General features: G+C 32.4%; 1 protein-coding gene across 1 annotated transcript in view; it reads right to left on the bottom strand.

The window, feature by feature from the left end:
- Brip1 (BRCA1 interacting DNA helicase 1) overlaps positions 1-20,225 on the bottom strand; it is a 147,018-nt gene that overhangs the window by 85,967 nt on the left and 40,826 nt on the right. The window contains exons 8-13 of the mRNA XM_076871369.1: positions 14,071-14,292; positions 9,198-9,397; positions 5,763-5,895; positions 4,659-4,813; positions 1,219-1,384; positions 967-1,107 (exon numbers count right to left, since the gene is read on the bottom strand). Of these exons, the coding sequence (XP_076727484.1) occupies positions 967-1,107; positions 1,219-1,384; positions 4,659-4,813; positions 5,763-5,895; positions 9,198-9,397; positions 14,071-14,292 (1,017 nt within the window). The remainder of the gene's footprint in view (positions 1-966; positions 1,108-1,218; positions 1,385-4,658; positions 4,814-5,762; positions 5,896-9,197; positions 9,398-14,070; positions 14,293-20,225) is intronic.

The raw sequence follows: 20,225 nt of genomic DNA, 5'->3' as shown, positions 1-20,225 counted from the left end.
ATTGAGAGCTTCGTGTGTTGGGGGAATTATTGTGTAGCTGGAATTATAGGCATGTGCAACCAGTTGAGAACATGATTAATTAAATTCTACAATAACACTGTTATAAGAAAATATAACTTCCTATATTTATTTGTGCCTCTAGGGAAGGTATATTGAAATGTGGAACCTGTATTCTTAACATCTTTACTGTTTATTGTAATGTTTCTCAACAGGATTTACAAAGCAAATTCTCAGGGAATGATAGCTTATCATTCTAGGCTCCCAACTACTAAATGTCAATAGTTGCTTCCAAGTTATAGCAAGAACCAAAACCTTACTACATATAAATCAGTGTACACAGTTTTATAAAAAACTAGAATTCTATTAGGCACACAGATGGTATTAAGCATATAATTAACCACTTCATAAAAAGAAGTATATGGAATAATAAAAAAATGACAATTCAAACATTTCTAAGAAAAATTTTAAAACACAGATATTGTTATAATAAATTAAAATACTAAATCATGACTTATATGAGTATTTCTAGTTCATTTCTGTTATTCAAACATATACCTAACACTTGCTAAATGCCAGGTATTAATCTAGGTACAGAAGAAAAAGGGAGACATAAAAAGAAGAGTAAAGATACACCATAATCTAATGGAAAAGAAACACAAAAGTAATTTACTGTAGTTCCTACAATAACAAAGTCCAAATAATCTTGTTTTTAGATTTTATAGAAAAACAAAAAGTTGTTTAAATGAATAATTTGTAATACAGCCTTTACATTCAAAGTTAATGAACTAAGGGAATACTAGTAATTAGTATTCCCTTTTATTAACAGGTTTTTTTTATTTATTATAAAGCTTAAATGTGAATTTCCTGTCAGGGCTTGTTTGTGGGCAATTCAGGTGCCTTCTAATTTGGAATTACACTGAGGTTGAAAATACTGTGAGCCTTAAAAAAAAAAAAAAAACAACTAACCTGTGAGTTATTAATGACATGATTAGCCTCTAGTTGGATAGCAAATGTAACACCAAGCTCTGATGAAAAGGATTTCATTGGTGACAATGTACCAGATGTCAAAACAATTGTCCGAACTTTGCCATTAATATCTGAAAAGGCCTAAAAGAAGACATTAGATATATAAAATCATCTTTAAAAGAGTTGAACACATTCATTCAATTGTTGGCATTTACCAAAAAGAGAAAAATTTCATTTACAACACAAGCTTACCACAGCTGGATTTAAGCACCAAAAGTTTAGCACACGCACTGCAATTTTCTGTCGTGAACGTTTCTTATTTTTTGGTGGAGCAAAGAATCCACTTTTATCTGAAATATCAATCTGATTTGTCCAGGAGTAAGTCTGCTGAATAGCAATTTTATAATCATCTGCAAATCTGAATGCAAACAAATGCTAATTAAATGACAAAACATTATAACATACAATGACCCAGCTATATTGCACTACAAAAACTGATGATTATATTAAAACTGAATTGTGCAGGGTGTGTTGGCTCATCCTAGTAATTCCAGAAGTTTGAGATGTGGAAACAGGAGGACATAAGCAAGTTTAAGGCCAGCCTGGGCAATTTAGTGAAGCCATCTCAAAATAAAATTTAAAATAAGGACCTGGGCCAGGTGCAATGATGCATACCTGTTATCCCAGAGGCTCAGGAGGCTGAGACAGGAGGATCCTGAGTTCAAAGCCAGCCTCAGCAACAGCAACTCAGTGAGACATTGTCTCTAAGTAAAATACAAAATAGGGCTGGGGGTGTGGCGCTGTGGTTGAGTGCCTCCAACTTCAATCCCTGGTATCCAAGAAAAAAAAAAAAAGACCCAGGATGTATGTAGTTCTGTGGAAGAGAGCTTGCCTAGCATACTAAAAAGCACTGTGTTCAATCCCTAGTACCACCACCCAAAAAAAAGAAACACAGAAGGAAAGAAAGACTCAAATGAGAGAGCTGGCTTCCCCCTCAAAGACAACATTCTCTCCACATGAACTAAGCTAACTTCAATAATTCAGATGTAAATTAAGGCATCAGATCAGAATCTACCAATGCTTTTGGGAAACCTTAGAAATCATCTCTCTTTCCCTCAACACACATTTCTCAATTCCATTCTTAAATATTACATAAATCATGGCAGAACTAGAATTAAAATTCAGGCCTCCTACCCCAAATCAGAGTTCTTTATACTCTCTACTATATAATTTGTTACAAACCAAAACAGTATTATAGATAAATAAACTAAAAGGCAGGTTAAATAAATAAACTAAAAGGCAGGTTAAACTTTTAAATTACATGAGAAAATACTTTTATTCAAAGTTTAAAAAATATTAAGCACATAATTTTTAAGTCCCTTTAAAATCTGGGTTGTCTTCATCTTCTTTTAATGAAGGTACTGAAGCAAAAGATATATGATTCCATCCAGTTTATAACCTCTTTCAATAAGTCTATAAAATGCCTTAGGCTTAAACAGAACAAAATGTCCTCATTTTAATAATTCACTGCTAATTCACTCCTAGAAAGATTGATGTCAAAGTTTAAGTCAGGGTAGCAATAACTGGAGATGCCAGGAGCCCTGAACTACAAATCTCTAGAAGAAAGCAAAGGGAAAAGCTTCGTGATATCAGATTATGACTTCCTACATGTGACACTAAGAGAAAGGCAACAGAAGAAAAAATAGATAAGTAGATGTCAAGATTTAAAAAAAATATTTTCTGCTCAAAGAACACTAACAAAACATTGAAAAAAACAACACAGAGGATAGGAGAAAATAACTGTAAAGTATATATATGATACAGGACTAATGTCCAGAGTATACAAAGAACTATTACAACTCCATAATAAACAGTGAACAATTAAAAATGGGCAAAAGACATAAATAGATATTCTCTATAGAAGATACACAAGTGACCAATAAGAACGTGAAAAGATTCTCAACATCTCTAGTCGTTAAGGAAATACAAATTAAAACCACAAGGAAATATCATTGAGTAACCATATATCTTTTAATATCCATTAAGATGGTGTGTGTGTGGTAGTAATTAAAGAGTGAGCCCATGGGATCTTGACTACCAAGCTACACTCCTGGTCCTTCTTATTTTTGACACAAGGTCTTGCTAAATTGCCAGGGCTGATGAAATCTTCCTGCCTCAGCCTCTGGAGACACTGGGATTACAGGTGTGTGCCACCATGCCTGGCCCATTAGGATGCCTATTATACAAAAAGTGCAAAACAGTAAACATTAGCAAGAATGTAGAGAAATGAGAACCACTGTGCATTACTAATCGGAATGTAAAATGATGCTATGGAAAACACTATGGCAGGGCTGGGGTTGTAGCTCAGTGGTAGAGCGCTTGCCTAGCATGTGTGAGGCACCAGGTTTGATTCTTAGCACCACATACCAATAAATAAATAAAATTTAAAAATTCATCAACAATGAATAAAAATGTTAAAAAAAAGAAAACACTATGGCAATTCCTTTAAGTTAAATGTAGGATTATCATATTATCTTGTATACTCTACTGCAAGGTAAATAATTCACCTAGAAGAACTGAAAGCAGGACTCAAATAGATACTGTACACCAATATTCATAATAGCATTATTCACAATAGGCAAAAGAGAAAAAAACCCAAATGTCTAATAACATAAAAATGAATTAGCAAAATATGGTAATATACATACAATGGAATATTATTCAGTCATTAAAGGGAATGAAGTTTTGATATATGCCTCTACAAGGATAAACCCTGAAAACATTATGCTAAGTGAAATGAAATAAGCCAGATAGAAAGACAAATATTGTAGTTCTGCTCTTATATGGGATACCTACAAAGAGCAAATTCATAAGATGAAAGTACAATTACCTGGAAATTCAGAAAAGGAATCTAGAGGGTTGTTATTTCATGAGTACAGAATTCTTGTTTGGAACGATGAAAAATTACTGGAAATGGATGGTGGTGATGACTGTAAATTGTGAAAAATCTTAAGGCATTCAATCGTATACTTAAAAATGGTTTCGATGGTAAATGTTATGTTTATTTTGCCACAATAAAAAAAAAACACTTTAAAAAATGCTGGAAGCAAGTAGTACTATAACTTGACAAGATAGCTGTTTTTTATTTTCCACAATTCATAAAGGAAAGGTTTCTCAATATAGGAAAGAGACTCTGACACTGGTAAATGCACATGCAAGTTATACTTAAAAGAAAATGTGTTGAAGTTTAGCACTGGAGGACCATAAACTGAAAGATGAATTAATTAACATATTTATTTAATCATTTCAATATTCATTTTTATTTAAGAAAATATTTTTTAGGGAGGGGTTCTGGAGATTGAACCAAGAAATACTTTATCACTGAGTTACATTTCCTAGCCCTTTTAATTTTTTGAAATAGGGTCTCACTATATTGCTAAGGCTGGTCTCAAACTTATGATTCTCCTGCCTCAGCCTCCTGAGTCGATAGGATATAGATGTGAGCCAGCACACCCAGCTGGGTTGATCTTTTTTGATCAATTAATCCGAGTCTGTGCCAATGAGTAAGAGCAAATACATCATAATAACTGTACCACTATTTTACCTAATATGTTAAACACATACTGGTATCCAATAAGGAATTAGGTCAATATTTTCAAGACGAAAAATACAGAAGAGATATCTTCACTTACCTGCTGTTTTGCCTAAACAGATAGTCAAGCACCATAAAAAGTCCTTTGAGCATTATTTGAGTTGAAGCACTAAGAATAGGTACTTCTCTTGCCTCCTCTTTACCATGAACTGGTGGGAGTTTTTCTTCTTTTTGAAGAACAGTAGAAAAATGCCCCTATAAGAAATTATCATATTTCTCATGAAGAATGGGACAGGGTGAAGAGAGAAACTTCCATAAAGTATAATGAAACGTGTTTTAAAATTTTAAGTTTAATATTATTAATACACAGTGCTAATTTGGATACTCATATTAACCAAATACTCCTCAGAGTCAAAGATACTTTAATAATAAATTATGCATTTCAGAAGTTTAATACTTCCTCAGATAATTAGGGTACTATTTAGTGCCCTTCAGAGTAATAAACTAAATAAAAAGGCAGTAAATTGTTCCTCTAATGGCCTTCAAAAATTGATATTTGCACAAACATCTGAATGATTTCTAGGAAATGACTCTGATGTTAAGAATAATATGATTCTATATAAACAAAACTAAAAACAAAACATATGCTAGGGCTAGACTTACAACTTAGTAGTAGAGCGATTACCTAGCAGGTGTGAGGCACTGGGTTTGTTCGATCCTCAGCACCATAGAAAAATAAATAAGTTAAATAAAGGTATTGTGTCCATCTACAACTAAAAATATTTTTTTAAATGATCCTTAATAAGGATCATAGTTCCCAAAGATCACACATAATCTCTAGCCATGAATCTCACTCAGGATTATAATTTCCAAATTAAGGTGAACAAAGTATATGAGTTTCTTTTCATTTTCATTTTCCAAAATGTCAACTTTTTATAATAGACAAAATAAAATTTCCATATTGACTTTTTTAGCTTTGAACAAGACAATAAATCCCTTGAAAACCTTATTTTCTTCAAACCAAATAATGCTATTTTTTTTACCCATAACCTACTCATGCCATCACTTAAAGATTTTCAGATTAAGCTAATAAAATTTTTAAACATTTTTTTTATAAGTTCTGGGTAATTCACTGGATTTACTCACTATTAAATCAATTTTAGTTCATTAAATCAATTTCACAGGTAGAAAAAAATAATCTTACCTGCAAAATGGGAAAAGTAGAAGTAGTGATGCCCATTTTATATAAGTTTAAGAGCATTTCATTTCCACTCCATATTTTACAAGATGATTCATAATCCCTTTCTACAAGATGTTCAGAGTTTGCTTCTAACCAACTAGAATAAAATAAAATAACTGTCAACCAGAATCATCCTTAAATGCATTATTTAACAACACAAGAGAATTGTTATTGTCACACACTAATTTGTATTTCTTAAAGCTCCTAGGACATAAGTGTGGATTAATTAACACATCTTTAAAAAATGCATGTTTGGGGGCTGGCATTGTGGCTCAGTGGTAGAGCACTCACCTAGCACATGTGAGGCACTGGGTTCGATTCTCAGCACCAAATATAAATAAATGAATAAAATAAAGGTCCATTGACAACTTAAAAAGCTTTATATATGTGTGTGTGTCTATATATATGACCTATATATATGTATATATATAAAAAAATAAAAAATTTATATATGTGTGTGTGTGTATATATATATAAGCACACATCTTATATATATAAGAACTAAAAAAAAATCCATGTTTCATACTATAAAATAAACCTTAAATATTAAGCTTTATTCAGAAGAAAGTAACACACGTGATTTCCCATCTATATTAATGGATTCACACTGTTTTACTGACTAATGTCTCTCCAACTGAAAGCCATGTTTAGGTGGTTATCCCAAATACACATAAGAAGAAATGTAAAACAATCTAATAAATCAATATACTACATATTAACACAAGAGAATTATCTGAAAATATATAAATGTATTTATTGACATACAGACACATTTGTACATTCAATAACCATATTTCAATACCGATTTACACCAGAAATTATTCTGAGTAGTAGAAATTATAATACTACATAGAATAGCAAGGTCCTTATTCTCACAGAAATTTTACTCTACTAAAGGAAGACAAAAATAAATGCAGAAATGAATACATAAACAAAAAAATACCTGATAGTGGTATATAATATAATGAAAATAAATTAGGTTAATATAACCTAGTTACTACTTTAATTTGAATGTCTATAATATTCTTCCTAAAGTAACATATTTTAAAAATTGAATGCAAAAGTATCCAGTTATGGGGGGGGGGGGCATATTCCAAACAGGAGGGAGGTATAGCTAATGCACATTCTCAGGTAGTTAATACATGTACTTCTTGGAGAACCTGAAAGAAAGCCATGTGGTTGTGACAAAGGGCAACAATGAATCAAGCCTTTAAAGACTCTTAATTTCGTTCACATTAAGAGAAATAAATGAAAACTACATTGGGATTCCACTTTTTAACTATCAGGCAAGGAGGAAAAAAACAACTTTCATACTCACAAACACAGCTAGTAAAAGCATACATTAGTTCCCCCCATTTATCCACTGATTGTATAAATTTTAGCAATAATTATCGAAACTACAATAGAACTATGCTTTGACTCAACAATTCAACTTCAAGGAATTTTATAGATGTAATTCTCATACACATGAAATGGTATATGTTCAAAGTTATTAACTACAGCAATGTACTATAATAGCAAAAGACTAGAAACAACTCCTATAACACTGTGAAATATATATTAGGTCTTATTCCCTGTTTCCTGGCATACAACTCCTAAAATCTTTGGACTCTTCAAAGTGATAATATCCTTTTGTTGAATAATAGAGACTATCACCAAAAAGATCAAGACAGGACAGGTAGGTTGTTGAGTTATGATTTAATCAATCATGTATGTATAATGAGGTGTTCAAAAGGACAGGGTTTGGAGAACTTCCTAATAGCTAAACTACAAGGAGGTTCCCAGAGAGAAACACACTGGGATAGAGCATAGAAGCCCCATACACTTTCCTCCCATACATTGACCTATACATCTCTGTATCCTTTGTAAATTCTTTATAATAGACCAGTAGTAAATGTGTTTCCTTGAGTTCTGTGAGCTGCTTGAGCAAATTAACCAAACCCAAGAAGGGGATTATGGGAATCACAATTTATAGCATTCAGTCAGAAGCACACATCAAACAACCTGAAGCTCACAAATGATATCGAAAGATAAGGGTTGGGAGCAATTGGGATTGAGCCCTCAACCTGTGGAATCTCATGCCATCTCCAGGCAAACAGTACTAGACTTGAAATGAGTTTAATTAAAGGACACCCAATTAATGTCTAATGCTGCAGAACTGCTTGCTTCCTTGCAGGGAAAAATCCTCATACCTCCTAGAGCCATAGAGGTTTCTGTGCTAACTGGTGTGACAGCAGAAGAAACACTTTTTTTCCCAATACAATTCTTTCTATGAATCAGAGGCTAATTAAGAAAATTATTGTTATCTATTCAGTGCAATTCTAGGCAATTATTTTCTTTTTTGTGGTGCTAGGGATCAAACTCAAGGCCTTGTGCATGCTAGATAAGTGCTCTACCACTGAGCTACACGACCATTCCTAGGCAACTATTTTTTAAAACTACAAACACTTCCTATATCTTGATGCAGAAAGATCTCCAAAATACACTGTTAAATGAAAAAAAGCTGAATTAAGGAAAAAAAGTCCATGTAGCATACCCACAATTTATGCAAAAAAAAAAAAAAATGATGGCTAAGAGAATATATTTATATTGGCTCATATATACATAAATGTGCCCTGAAAATAAACTTGTTTAGAAGAACAGATACTAAGCAGATAGAAGACAGAATGGAAAGAAGGCTTTTACTATGTAAATTTGCAAGATTTTCTGTTCAAACCATGTTACTTTATAACATTCAAATTTTTAAAAAATACACAATGCAATAAACAAAATGTTACAATACATGGAATGAAATGTAGAGTTAGAGGAGGTTTCTCCTGAGATAACTAGATTCTAGATCTTCAACTTAAAGTCTAATATAAGGAAAATTATCTAATGTAAATTTTAAGAAAATTGGCACTAAATCTATTATTTAAGTATACTGAAGTCTTGGTTAATTAAAACCCATCAAACTAGAATCTTATTGAAACTGAAGGAAAAGTAATAAATAAAGTCACGATCCAGAATTTTATAATATATTAAATATGCCTAGCATGCATGGGGCTCCGGGTTTGATCCCCAGCACCATAAAAAAATAAAATAAAATAAATTAATCAAAACCATGTTTTCTATTCAATGTCCTACACACAGCAATTGGAGCTGTTGAATTATCCTGCTAAATTAGGAATGCCATTCACAATTATTAACTTAAAAAATCAATTATGTTCATTATATTCTTTTGACAAAGACAAAAGATTAGACTAGGCTTTTTTATTTTTTTAACCTTACTTAGTAAGGAACAACCCATTTCCCAAATAGCCCAATTAATCATAGTTTGCTAACTTTAAAATACCCTGCTGTAATCAAGCATATCTTTACTACAAAGCCAACCCAAATAAATTAATAGACAAATACTCTTACTTAATGAGGCTATAGCACACAGCTCGAAGGGGTTCATGGTCTTTCTTCCTTATATTATTGATAACCAAACTATCTAGTTCATCTCGAGCAAACCGAAGCTGAACTTCTGTCACACTGTAACTTGCTGATTCCCGAGCACAGTCTTCAATGTTGTGAGCTTCGTCTAAAATGACAACCTGTTCTTTCAGATTTATATCCATCTATAAGATAAAAGAATTTTCCTATAAAACATTCAGCAAAATTGATTTAACAGCAGCAGGCAAGAGATTTCATTTAAAAATTCACACTACATAAACAAATGATTCCAGGCCTTAAAACTTCTGGAGCATGAGGTCAACTGAATATCAGTTTTACTTGGTAGATTTTCCCATTGTTTTTACCCTCAAAACATTTTGCAGGGGGCTGAGGTTGTGGCTCAGTGGTAGAGTGCTTGCCTAGCATGTGTGAGGCATTGGGTTCAATTCTTAGCACCACATATAAATAAAAATAATAAAGGTCCAACAACAACTAAAAAAAAAAAAAAAACACTTTGCAAACCTATCAATTAAAAAAACATATTAAGGGAGTATGGATCAAGGTACTACTAACTATATGGAAGGGTTTATAAAATCCCATGATGAATATGTTTCTAATGTAATTTTAAAACAGAGTACAGAAACTTTCAAAGTAAAATAACAACATAAGATTCAAATGAGTCCCTAAATACAACATAATAAAATAAAGTATTATATCTGTTTCATTTTAGTCTTTCCTACAACCCTTCATTTTGAGTATTGTTCTTCCTCAACTCCTATGTGATGCTGGTAGGACAATTTGTAATAAGGGACATCACCATTCTCACAACAGGAGTAAGGCTCATAACCTAGGGGTTAAATAACATATTCCATCCCTCTATGGTCACAGTGACTTGGTCAAGGAATGTAATGTGATCCAGGGCCAACCATAAAAATTTGAGGAGACAAATAAAAGGGCATGTTCTTTTCTCTAGATAAGCTAGCTGCTTATGGTCATCTTTCTTCCCACAAGAAAAGAGCTTGTCTGACAATAAAGTCATCACAAAAAGAGGAGTCAGATATTTTTGTAAACTTTTTAAGTTGGGTTCATGTCACCTGCAATTGAAATGACTCCTGACTAATACAATAAGGAAATGTCAAAAAACAATTGCCAATGAGACAATAATAATATTTTGAGACAATAATAATACACACAGAGCTGAAATGACTGATAAAGAATCATGGAAGAGTACAAAATAGACTGGGGGTTTTAATTATGAGGAATTGGTGGCCCTATTACCAAAACTATTATACAGATTCAATGCAATCTCATCGAAATACCAAAGATATTCTTCACAGAACTAGAAAACACAGTCCTAAAATTCATTTCGTAGAATAAAAGACTAGAAATATACAAAGCAAACCTGAGCAAGAAAAGTGATGCTGGAGGCATCACAATACCTGATCTCAAATTATACAACAGAGCTGAGTGACAAAAAACAGCATGGTACCAGTATCAAAACAGACACAAAGACCAATAGAATAGAAGACACACAGCACACCCACATAGTTACAGTCATTTGATACTTGACAAAGCTGCTAAAAATACATGTTGGAGAAAAGCCTTTTAAACAAATGGTGCTGAGAAAACTGGATATCCATATGTAGAAGAATGAAACTAGGTCCCTGACTCGCCCTCTGCACAAAAATCAAATCAAAGCGGACTAAAGACTTAAGAATTATAACAGAAACTTTGCAACTACTAGAAGAAAACACAGGCTCAACACTCCAACACCTTGGTGCAGGCACTGATTTCCTTAAAAAGACCTCTAAAGCTCAAGAAATAAAATCAACAACCCTTAAGTGAGACAGCATCAGATTAAAAAGCTTCTGCACAGCAAAGGAAATGATGAAGGGGATGAAGAAAGAGGCTACAGAATGGGAAAAAACCTTTGCCAGCTACTCTTCTGATAGGGAATTAATAATGAGAATATATGAATAACCCGGAAAACTTAACACCAAAAAAACCCTCACAAATATCTGATATTTCTCAAAGAAAAAATACAGATCACCAACAAATATGTGAAAAAATGTGCACCCTAGCAACCAGGTAAATGCAAATCAAAACTACATTGCCATCTCACCCCAGATAGAATGGCAATCATCACTACAAAAAAAATTAATGCTGGCAAGAATGAGAGGGAAAAGGTACACTGGAACACTGCTGGTAGAACTACAAATTAGTACAACTACTATGAAAAGCAGTGTAGGAATTCCTCAAAAGAACAGGAATAGATTCACAATACTACTTAGCTATCCTACTCTTCAAAGTTTTCCACAAGAACTAAAACCAGCATACTCTAGTGAAACAGGCACATCAATGTTTATAGCAGCACAGTTCACAATAACCAGCCCAAGTGCCTGGCAAGAGATGAATGGATTAAGAAAATGTGGTATAAATACACAATGGAATTTTACTTGGCCATAAATAAGAATGAAATTATAGTATTTGTTGGTAAATGAATGAAACTGGAGAACATCACACTAAGTAAAATAAGCCAGACTCAGAAAATCAAGAGTTGAATGTTTTCTCTCTTATGCAGAATCTAGAGCAAAGTAAGAGGGAAAAAGAGAAGGCAGAATTGGATATCATAAAGACAGAGGGAAGATCAGTGGAGTAGGAGGAGATCCAGGGAGAGAGAGGAAGGACAGGAAAGGGAAGGAAATGCAGAATGAAATTGACAAAGTTATGCTATATACACATATAAATATACTACAATCAATTCCATCTTTATGTATATCTATAAAGCACCAATTATTAATAAATAAATGCCAGTAGAGTAGAACAAGGAGGATAGCAGAAGGAAGGAAGATGGGGGAGTAAGGAGGGGAGGGAAAGAGGCTGCACTGAGGACTGAAATGGAGCAAACTAAATTCCATGCATGATGCGCATATGATTATGTCAAACACAACTATTATATATAACTATAATGTAATAATAAAAGCATTTAAAAATGAGCATTTGGATTAGGACAAAGAAAGAAAGGGCACAGCATTATACTTCAACAGAGGTATCATCAAAACGAGATACATAGGAAAGAACAAGGTATCTTCAGGGAACTGTAAGATAATTTTTAAAAAAATTTTTTAGTTGTCAATGGACCTTTGTTTTATTCATTTATATGTGGTGCTGAGAATTGAACCCAGTGCCTCGCTCATGGTAGGCAAGCACTCTGCCACCGAGCCACAACCCCAGCCTCTGTAAGACATTTTTTGAAGGGTTCGAGTTGAGTATTTTAGTAAAGATGTCTGAAAAAGTAGATCTAAGTCAGACTACTGAGTATCTTGAATGTCAATCTAACAAATATGGACTTCATCCCAGAGCAAAGAGAGCAACGGGAGATTTTTTTTTTTTCCAATTTAGATTAAAGGAATTTATTGCTTCACTTATAATTTACATACTTTCTCCCCTCTGGTCTGTCATTCTCTGCATACCTTCTCAGAGCTTAAAAATGTACTTAGATTATTTCATCTTTTAAAAAAATCAATTTCTTCAATAATTCTACTCACATAATCCCATAATTCTATAGGTATTCTTATTCATCACATTTGAATTCCAAAGGGAATTTTTAAAACTTATCATTCTTTGAAAAATTAATTACTTCTTCCATTATGCTCCATAGCATTTTCTATGTGCCATTATTCAAGCATTTGTTTCAGATAATAATTTTATCCACTGGTCTGCCTGATTATGAGAATGGGAACTCCACTGAGATAAGGATCATTTTTTATTTGTCCCTTAAGATTTTTAAGTTATGAAAGGATATGACAAAAAAAGAAGAAGACTGGTCTAGCATTGATACAACAATGGCTCTGAGGGAAGACAATGAGTTAAAAGGCAACCAATAGTCTGGCGCAGTGGCTCACACCTGTAATCCCAGCAGATGGGGAGGCTGAGGCAGAAGGATCATGAGATCAAAGCCAGCCTCAGTAAAAGCGAGGCACTAAGCAACTCATGAGACCCTGTCTCTAAATAAAATACAAAAGAGAGCTGGGGATGGGGTTCAGCAGTTAAGCGTCCCTGTGTTCAATCCCTGGTACCAAAAAAAAAAAAAAAAAAAGGCAACCAATAAGAGGTAGGATCACAGAGGTACCAGTAGGGGTGGCAAACACAATACCACTTAATTTTAAACTTAAAGAAATAGAAAGCTATTAAGTAGAGTCAAACCTAAAGAAAGAAATAACATTTCAGTATACCAAGATATTTACTTTTTGTTTTATGCTGCTGTAACTGAATCTCTCTAAGAACAAAGCAAATAGAATCTGAAGTTCATTTCTCAAAAGCTCAAAATACCTAATTTTCATAGTATGTGTATTCTCTTAATACAAGTTCATCAAAACCTATTTTTTCAGAAACAAAATTTTAAATAATTCTGACTATTCATTAGAATGGAAAGTTGGATATAAATGGGTCTTAAATGGGGACAACGTCTGGAGGCATTTTTGATGGTCACGACTGTAGGGATGGTACTAACATCTAGTAGGTAAAAACCTGGGATGCTACCAAACACCTTACAATAAACAAGACAACCCCCCACAATAAAGAATTTTCAACCCAAAATGTCTACTGCTAAACCCTGCTATAATCCCACTTCAGTCCCTAGATCCTTAAAATTGCTGTTATTTTGAAAATTAAAAGATCTAAATAAAATTCAGTTTTTAATACACCTTAGAATATGTTTTTAGTACTCTTTATGTAAATATATTTACAGAATCTGAATATAAAAAATAAAGACATTAAAATATCTAAAGGTTTTGCATTCAACATTTATATCCTCTTAAGTAGGAAAAAAGTTCTATTTTTTTACATATATACTCACACTTTCCCTTATTTGTGCATCTAGAAGATAGTTATAAGGACAAAAGACGATGTCAGAATCTTCTATCAGTTCTCGAGCTGTGTAATATGGGCACGCCTTTAGTTTTTTCCCCAGGCTTACAAGTTCTTCTATATCCCAGGCTTTGCACATCCCATGAAGAGTCTGTAATGTGTGTTGATCACTAATTTTATGAACACCATGATAGAAATAGCAGGATTTTCCCTAAAAACAAATATGCATAATCAAAATATGAACCAATATTGGGATAGAAGGAAAAAATTAGTTCATTTCAGAATTCTAGGAACACTGTTAAAGCCACAATGTTTTATGAAACCCCATATTTATTTATTTATTCATTTGTTTGTTTTTTTTTTAAACATTTTATTTACATTTTAGTTTTCAGCAGACAGAACATCTTTGTTTGTATGTGGTGCTAAGAATGGAACCCGGGCCACACCCATGCCAGGCGAGCTCGCAACCATTTGAGCCACATCCCCAGCCCCGAAACCCCATATTTAAAACTGGAACTTTATATTCGCTTGTTGCTAAGAGATGAGGTCCCTCTATGTTGCCCATACTCCAAGGCTCAAATAATTCTCTTGCCTCACCTTCCTGTTAGCTGTTACCACCACATCTGGCTACAATCACAACCATTTTAAAGAAACAATAGTAGTTGACTCAATAGTAGTTGAGGCAGAGCTCCTGATAAGCTAAATTCCTGATATCCCATATTCACTTTAAAAAAATATTTTTTAATTATGTTTGTTGTGGCTTTGTTTTGACTAAAGTGATATTAGGAATAAAATATTTCTGGAAGGCAAAGAAAAATGATGTCACTTGTTGCTTTTAAGGAAGAGAATGAAGGAACTTGGGCACTGGCATAGGAATGATTTTTCTCTATAGACTCTTTTGTACCCTTTTGTGTGTGTGTGGTGCTGGGGATCAATTTTGAGTTGTGTAATAGTATTCAAATATAAATGAGAAGGAAGAAAGATAGGCTGGAACATTTTGGGAGATAAACTTAAGATCACAACAACAAAAAAAAAAAATCAGAAAATACAAAAGGATATCCCCCAAACTCCTAAATTATAATTCCATCACACAAAAAATGTACTATTAACATTTTGATGTATTTTATTTTGTATTTCTTCTATACATGTTATTTAATGATATATCTCTACAATGCAATTCAATGTTACAATAAGAATAAAATCTTCCCCAGGAACTGAGGATTATTAACAGTCTAACCAAAATAAATAAATATTTTTATTATTTTCCTCTGCTTATTTATTAAAGATGGTCAGAAAACTGCTCTTATAATGCCAGGTATTGTTTTATTGCTATATAAATATATGTATATACATATATATGTATGTATATATGCACACACATATGTATATAGATAGATACACATATACTCATATATAATAGATATTAATTTAACATATCTGTATATGTTAAATTAATGTGTCATAGTTCATTAATCAGTTTCCTTATTACCAGACATTTAGACTATTATCAATTTCTGCTTTAAAAATAATGCAGTAAATAACCTCATGCCCATTTCTTTTTTTAAAAATGTGCAATAACTTTAAAAAATTTTTTTTGTTTTAATTAATTACATGACAGTACAATAATATTTCTTAGTACATATTTTTAGAAATGGCATTATGGGATCAAAAATAATAAAGCATTTTTAGGTTTCTTGAAAGCACATCACCAAATTACCTATCAGAAACTATATTCCATTTTACTTGGCCCATTTCCATATTCTTAACACCACTGATATTATCTTTTATTATTTGTCTATTTTAAAAGTGAAGAATAACATTTTCTTGTTTTTATTTGTATTTTTCAATAGTTTCTAGCAAGATTTAATATTATTTTGCCTGAATATTCACAAATTCAGCAATGTGGGACATGGTGGCACACACCTTCAACCCCAGCTACTCAGGAAGCTGAAGTAGGAAGATCACAAGTTCAAGACCAGCCTCAGAGATTTAGTGAGATTATGTCTCAAAACAAAATGAAAAAATAAATAAATAAAATAATGGACTGGAGATGTAACTCTGGGTTCAACCCCTAGTATTGCAAAAAAAGAAAACAAAAAAGTTCAATGGTAATTTCTATTTCTTTCGTTACATCCTGAGATCATTTTATATTCTATTATCGGAAGTAAAAAATTTTATTACATGTATTAATAATAAAAGGTGTTTGATAAAACCCAGTCCTAGCAACAGTATGTTATATACTATTTAAAAATATACAAAATTAGTACAAATATAAATACACACCATTTAGTAGAAGTATAAACTCCTAATAGTAGAAAGTACACAGGCAATTTGTCAAATTTTCAAAATTTTAAATTTTCCATTAATATATTATATATGTGCATGTATATAGCATATACATAATATATATATATATTATATATGTATATATATATAATATATACATGCTATACACACACACTAAATATATACATATGTACACAAAACACACAAATTGTACTGTTTAACAGATAAAAAAACTGAAAACAAACCTAATGTCTACCACCTACAGCAGACGTGTTAAATAAATTATGGTAAATTCACACAGAAGCTATAACTCTAAAATGAGTTAGATTTGTCTGTGTGATAATGTGTTTGGCTTCCTGAAGACATGTTGATGAAGAAAAATAGATACTGAATAATGTGCATAAAATTATTAAGTTCATAAAGCTGTTATTTTAAATAAATGAGCATAGCCAGATACAGTGGCACATGCCTTTAATCCCAAAAACTCAGAAGACTGAAGCTGGAAAATTGCAAGTTTGAGACCATCCTCAGAAAAAAAAAAATTTTTAAACCTTTATTTTTATTTATTTTTTATGTGGTGCTGCTGATTGAACACAGGGTCTCGCTAGGCAAGCGTTCTACCACTGAGCCACAACCCAGTCCCCATCCTCAGAAATTTAATGAGGCCCTAACCAACTTAGTAAGACCCTGTCTCAAAATAAAAAGGTAAACAGGCCTAGGGATATAGCTAAGTGGTAGAGTGCCTCTGGGTTCAATCCCCAGTACCACAAAAGAAAAAAAAAAGTAAAGAAAAGAAAAAACAATAAGTATGCATATATTATAGCAAATACATTTTCTAAATGTTTTGGCAGAATACACATAAAATTTCACAGTAGTTTCCTGGAAGTAACCAGTTAAGGGGCCAGGGGAATTCCTTTCTTTATTTTATCCTTTTCTATAATTCTGGATTTTCTAACCATATTTACATGCATTAATTTTCTGTTTCAATTATTCAATAGTAAGTGGTAGAATAACAGGTCATTTTCATTTCTACTAATTCCATGTACTAATAAAAAATTAAAGATGATTTTGAAGTAAAAATCTCTCCCAGTGTATCCTCAACAAGTGAAAATATTTACACACACACACACACACACACACAAATTATCTATGAATCATCCAAAAGGAGAATCTGTTTTGAAAACATACACACATTATGTACATTCATATGCTCAATTGCTAGAAACAGAGTAAACCATAAAAGGTTCATAACCTACAAAGAAGACAAGACACTCCCAAAGACTAGTACTAGAAGTACTAGAAGACTAATACTTCCAAAGTTTTATATTCAGCCATGCTCAGAGAAAGTACCTGCTGTTTTTCCAAAGTATTAAAAATAATTAGGAGGAAAGACCTCTCCTAACCATATTTATTTAGTTCATTTTTACATTATTTTTCATTTACTTTGTCTAACATCTACTACTCTTTTTTTCCCCTTTATACTGTGTCAACTTCCCCATACTTTAACAACTCCTTCAGTTTTGTTTCTAGTGCAAACAAAATAGCAGTGGGGGGGCTGAGGTTGTGGCTCAGTGGTATGAGGCCCTGGGTTTGATCCGCAGTACCACATAAAAATAAATAAATAAAATAAAGGTATTGGGTCCAACTACAACTAAAAATTTACTTAATTTATTGATTGATTGATTAAAAAATAGCAGTGGGGTAGGTATTAAAGAACTTGAGTTCTGGTTCCTCCTTTCTTGGTAATTACTTGTGTGACTGGGCATACTTTAGGGCCCATTTTTTTCATGCGACTAAGCATCAAAAGAGTAACGGAATCAGATTTTAAACATTCCTTTTGACTCAGTGACTATACCATCTCTTGAGTTCCTTCCAGCTCTAAAATTCTGTGATTTGAGGATCCAGAGATACATGGAGATGCGCCAATTATCATTCATACCAAGTCTGGTAAGAATGATATCTTTTTAAAAATTGAATGTTCACCGTTTCTAATTCCATTTGTCTTTCGGACAATTCCAAAGTTTATCTTTGTACAAAATGTTCCCTAAGATACCTTGGAAATCTATGATTATGAACTGATAAGGCTACATTTTTACAAAAAACAGATATTCTATATCTAAGATATTATTTTATAATTCTCATTTCTGGTTCAAGTTAAAATCATTTTTTCTTAATTGAAATAAAAATTAATCTTTAATAGACAAGTGCATAATTTTCCAGTATGAGGGCACTTTAATAAAACAGTGAACAAAAACACATGCGCCTTCTGATCAAGCCAAAAAATCAGAAAGTTTATACTTCGAGGGCACTTAGAAAGAGCCCTGAGCAGGCTGATAGCAAAACCAGAAAAGCTCATCCATTTTAGCAGTGTAATACAACCCTAAGGGGAGTCTGTCAATTGAAGCCTTATCACACTTTAAACTCTTTTCACTCAAACTGTCAGTTATCTATTTATCATTTCGCTTTGGTGATTCAGCCATAGTAAACACAGACACCTATGGTGACTTTGTAATTGGTCCCCATTACAATACCAAATTACTCTGAGGGCTTGGAAACAAGAAAAAGAATGTTCATTATGCCTATGAGGTACCATTCTGAGGCAGAATTAGGTCAAGGCAAACTGTAAGAAGGTATTTTCAATTATTCATATCACTAATATTCAAAAACAAAATACTGGTTGAAGACAAACTAAAGATCAACAAAAAACTCTAAACTTTTTATTTTTACATGTTTCAAACTTGAGTGAATATCCATCAAAAACAAAACCAGTATTCTAGTTATATAAGACTTTATCTTGAAATTATAATCTTAAACTTTTTAATGACTTTTTCCAAGGTATTTTATAACACATGTATTTGTTCATAAAAGAAGAATTTTCTCAGTAAAGAGTTTAAAAATTTTTTTTAAATAACAATGCTAATGAATTTTCTTGTATAGAATACATAGCCAAAATAGTACTCAGGTCATTGAGAAATTCAACGGATCATGTAGCCAATTATAGAAAGATGTCTATTTAACAATGAAGGTCATGAACAATGTTTTCTTTATTTATATTTTTTAACATTTGCCTTTTTAATATTTCATCTCTCTTCTAAGAGAATTTTTATTTTTTTTATTTTTTTTTTGAGAGAATTTTTTAATATTTATTTTTTAGTTTTTGGCGGACACAACATCTTTGTTTGTATGTGGGGCTGAGGATCGAACCTGGGCCGCACCTGGGCTGCACGCATGCCAGGTGAGTGCGCTACCACTTGAGCCACATCCCCAGCCCCCTAAGAGAACTTTTTAAATATATATAGTAAAAAGATGTCACAATTCCTTAGTTAGAAAGAATGTGCATGGAAATAAACGTAACCATAGGATTTCAATAATGGTTTCGATACAATAATTCTATATTTTCTTTCTGGCTCCAAATATGTCCTTACAACTAATATTTTATAATCTCACAATCTTTGAATATCTATTAAGGTATATTTTGAATAGCTTTAAATAAAGCTTGAGTAAATTCTCATTTGATTTAAAAAAAAAAAGCATTGGAGAAAGAAAAGCATAAGACAAAATAATTTACTCACACTATATAGTAAGCAGTGAACTACCATATCATATAGTGTGAGAGCTGTAGCTGATAGTCTTTTGTGTAAATCAACTCCAATAAAATAGTAGTGAGAGACAAAACAATTTTAAAAATAAGTTACAATATCATTGTTACAATATCATTTCATAACTGGTTCAATAATGATTTCTGAGTATAATTTCATTACTTACAACTTCAACTTTGGAGTAAATTAGTTATACACAGACTCCCAAAATAATATTACCTCAAAGAATATTTTAAAATCATGTCTTTAGTTACCCAAT

The sequence above is a fragment of the Callospermophilus lateralis genome, chromosome 11 (genome assembly GCF_048772815.1).
Source record: "Callospermophilus lateralis isolate mCalLat2 chromosome 11, mCalLat2.hap1, whole genome shotgun sequence".
NCBI classification, from domain to species: domain Eukaryota; kingdom Metazoa; phylum Chordata; class Mammalia; order Rodentia; family Sciuridae; genus Callospermophilus; species Callospermophilus lateralis.
Note: the sequence above shows the minus strand (reverse complement) of the source record. Positions and strands in the feature narration are given on the sequence as shown.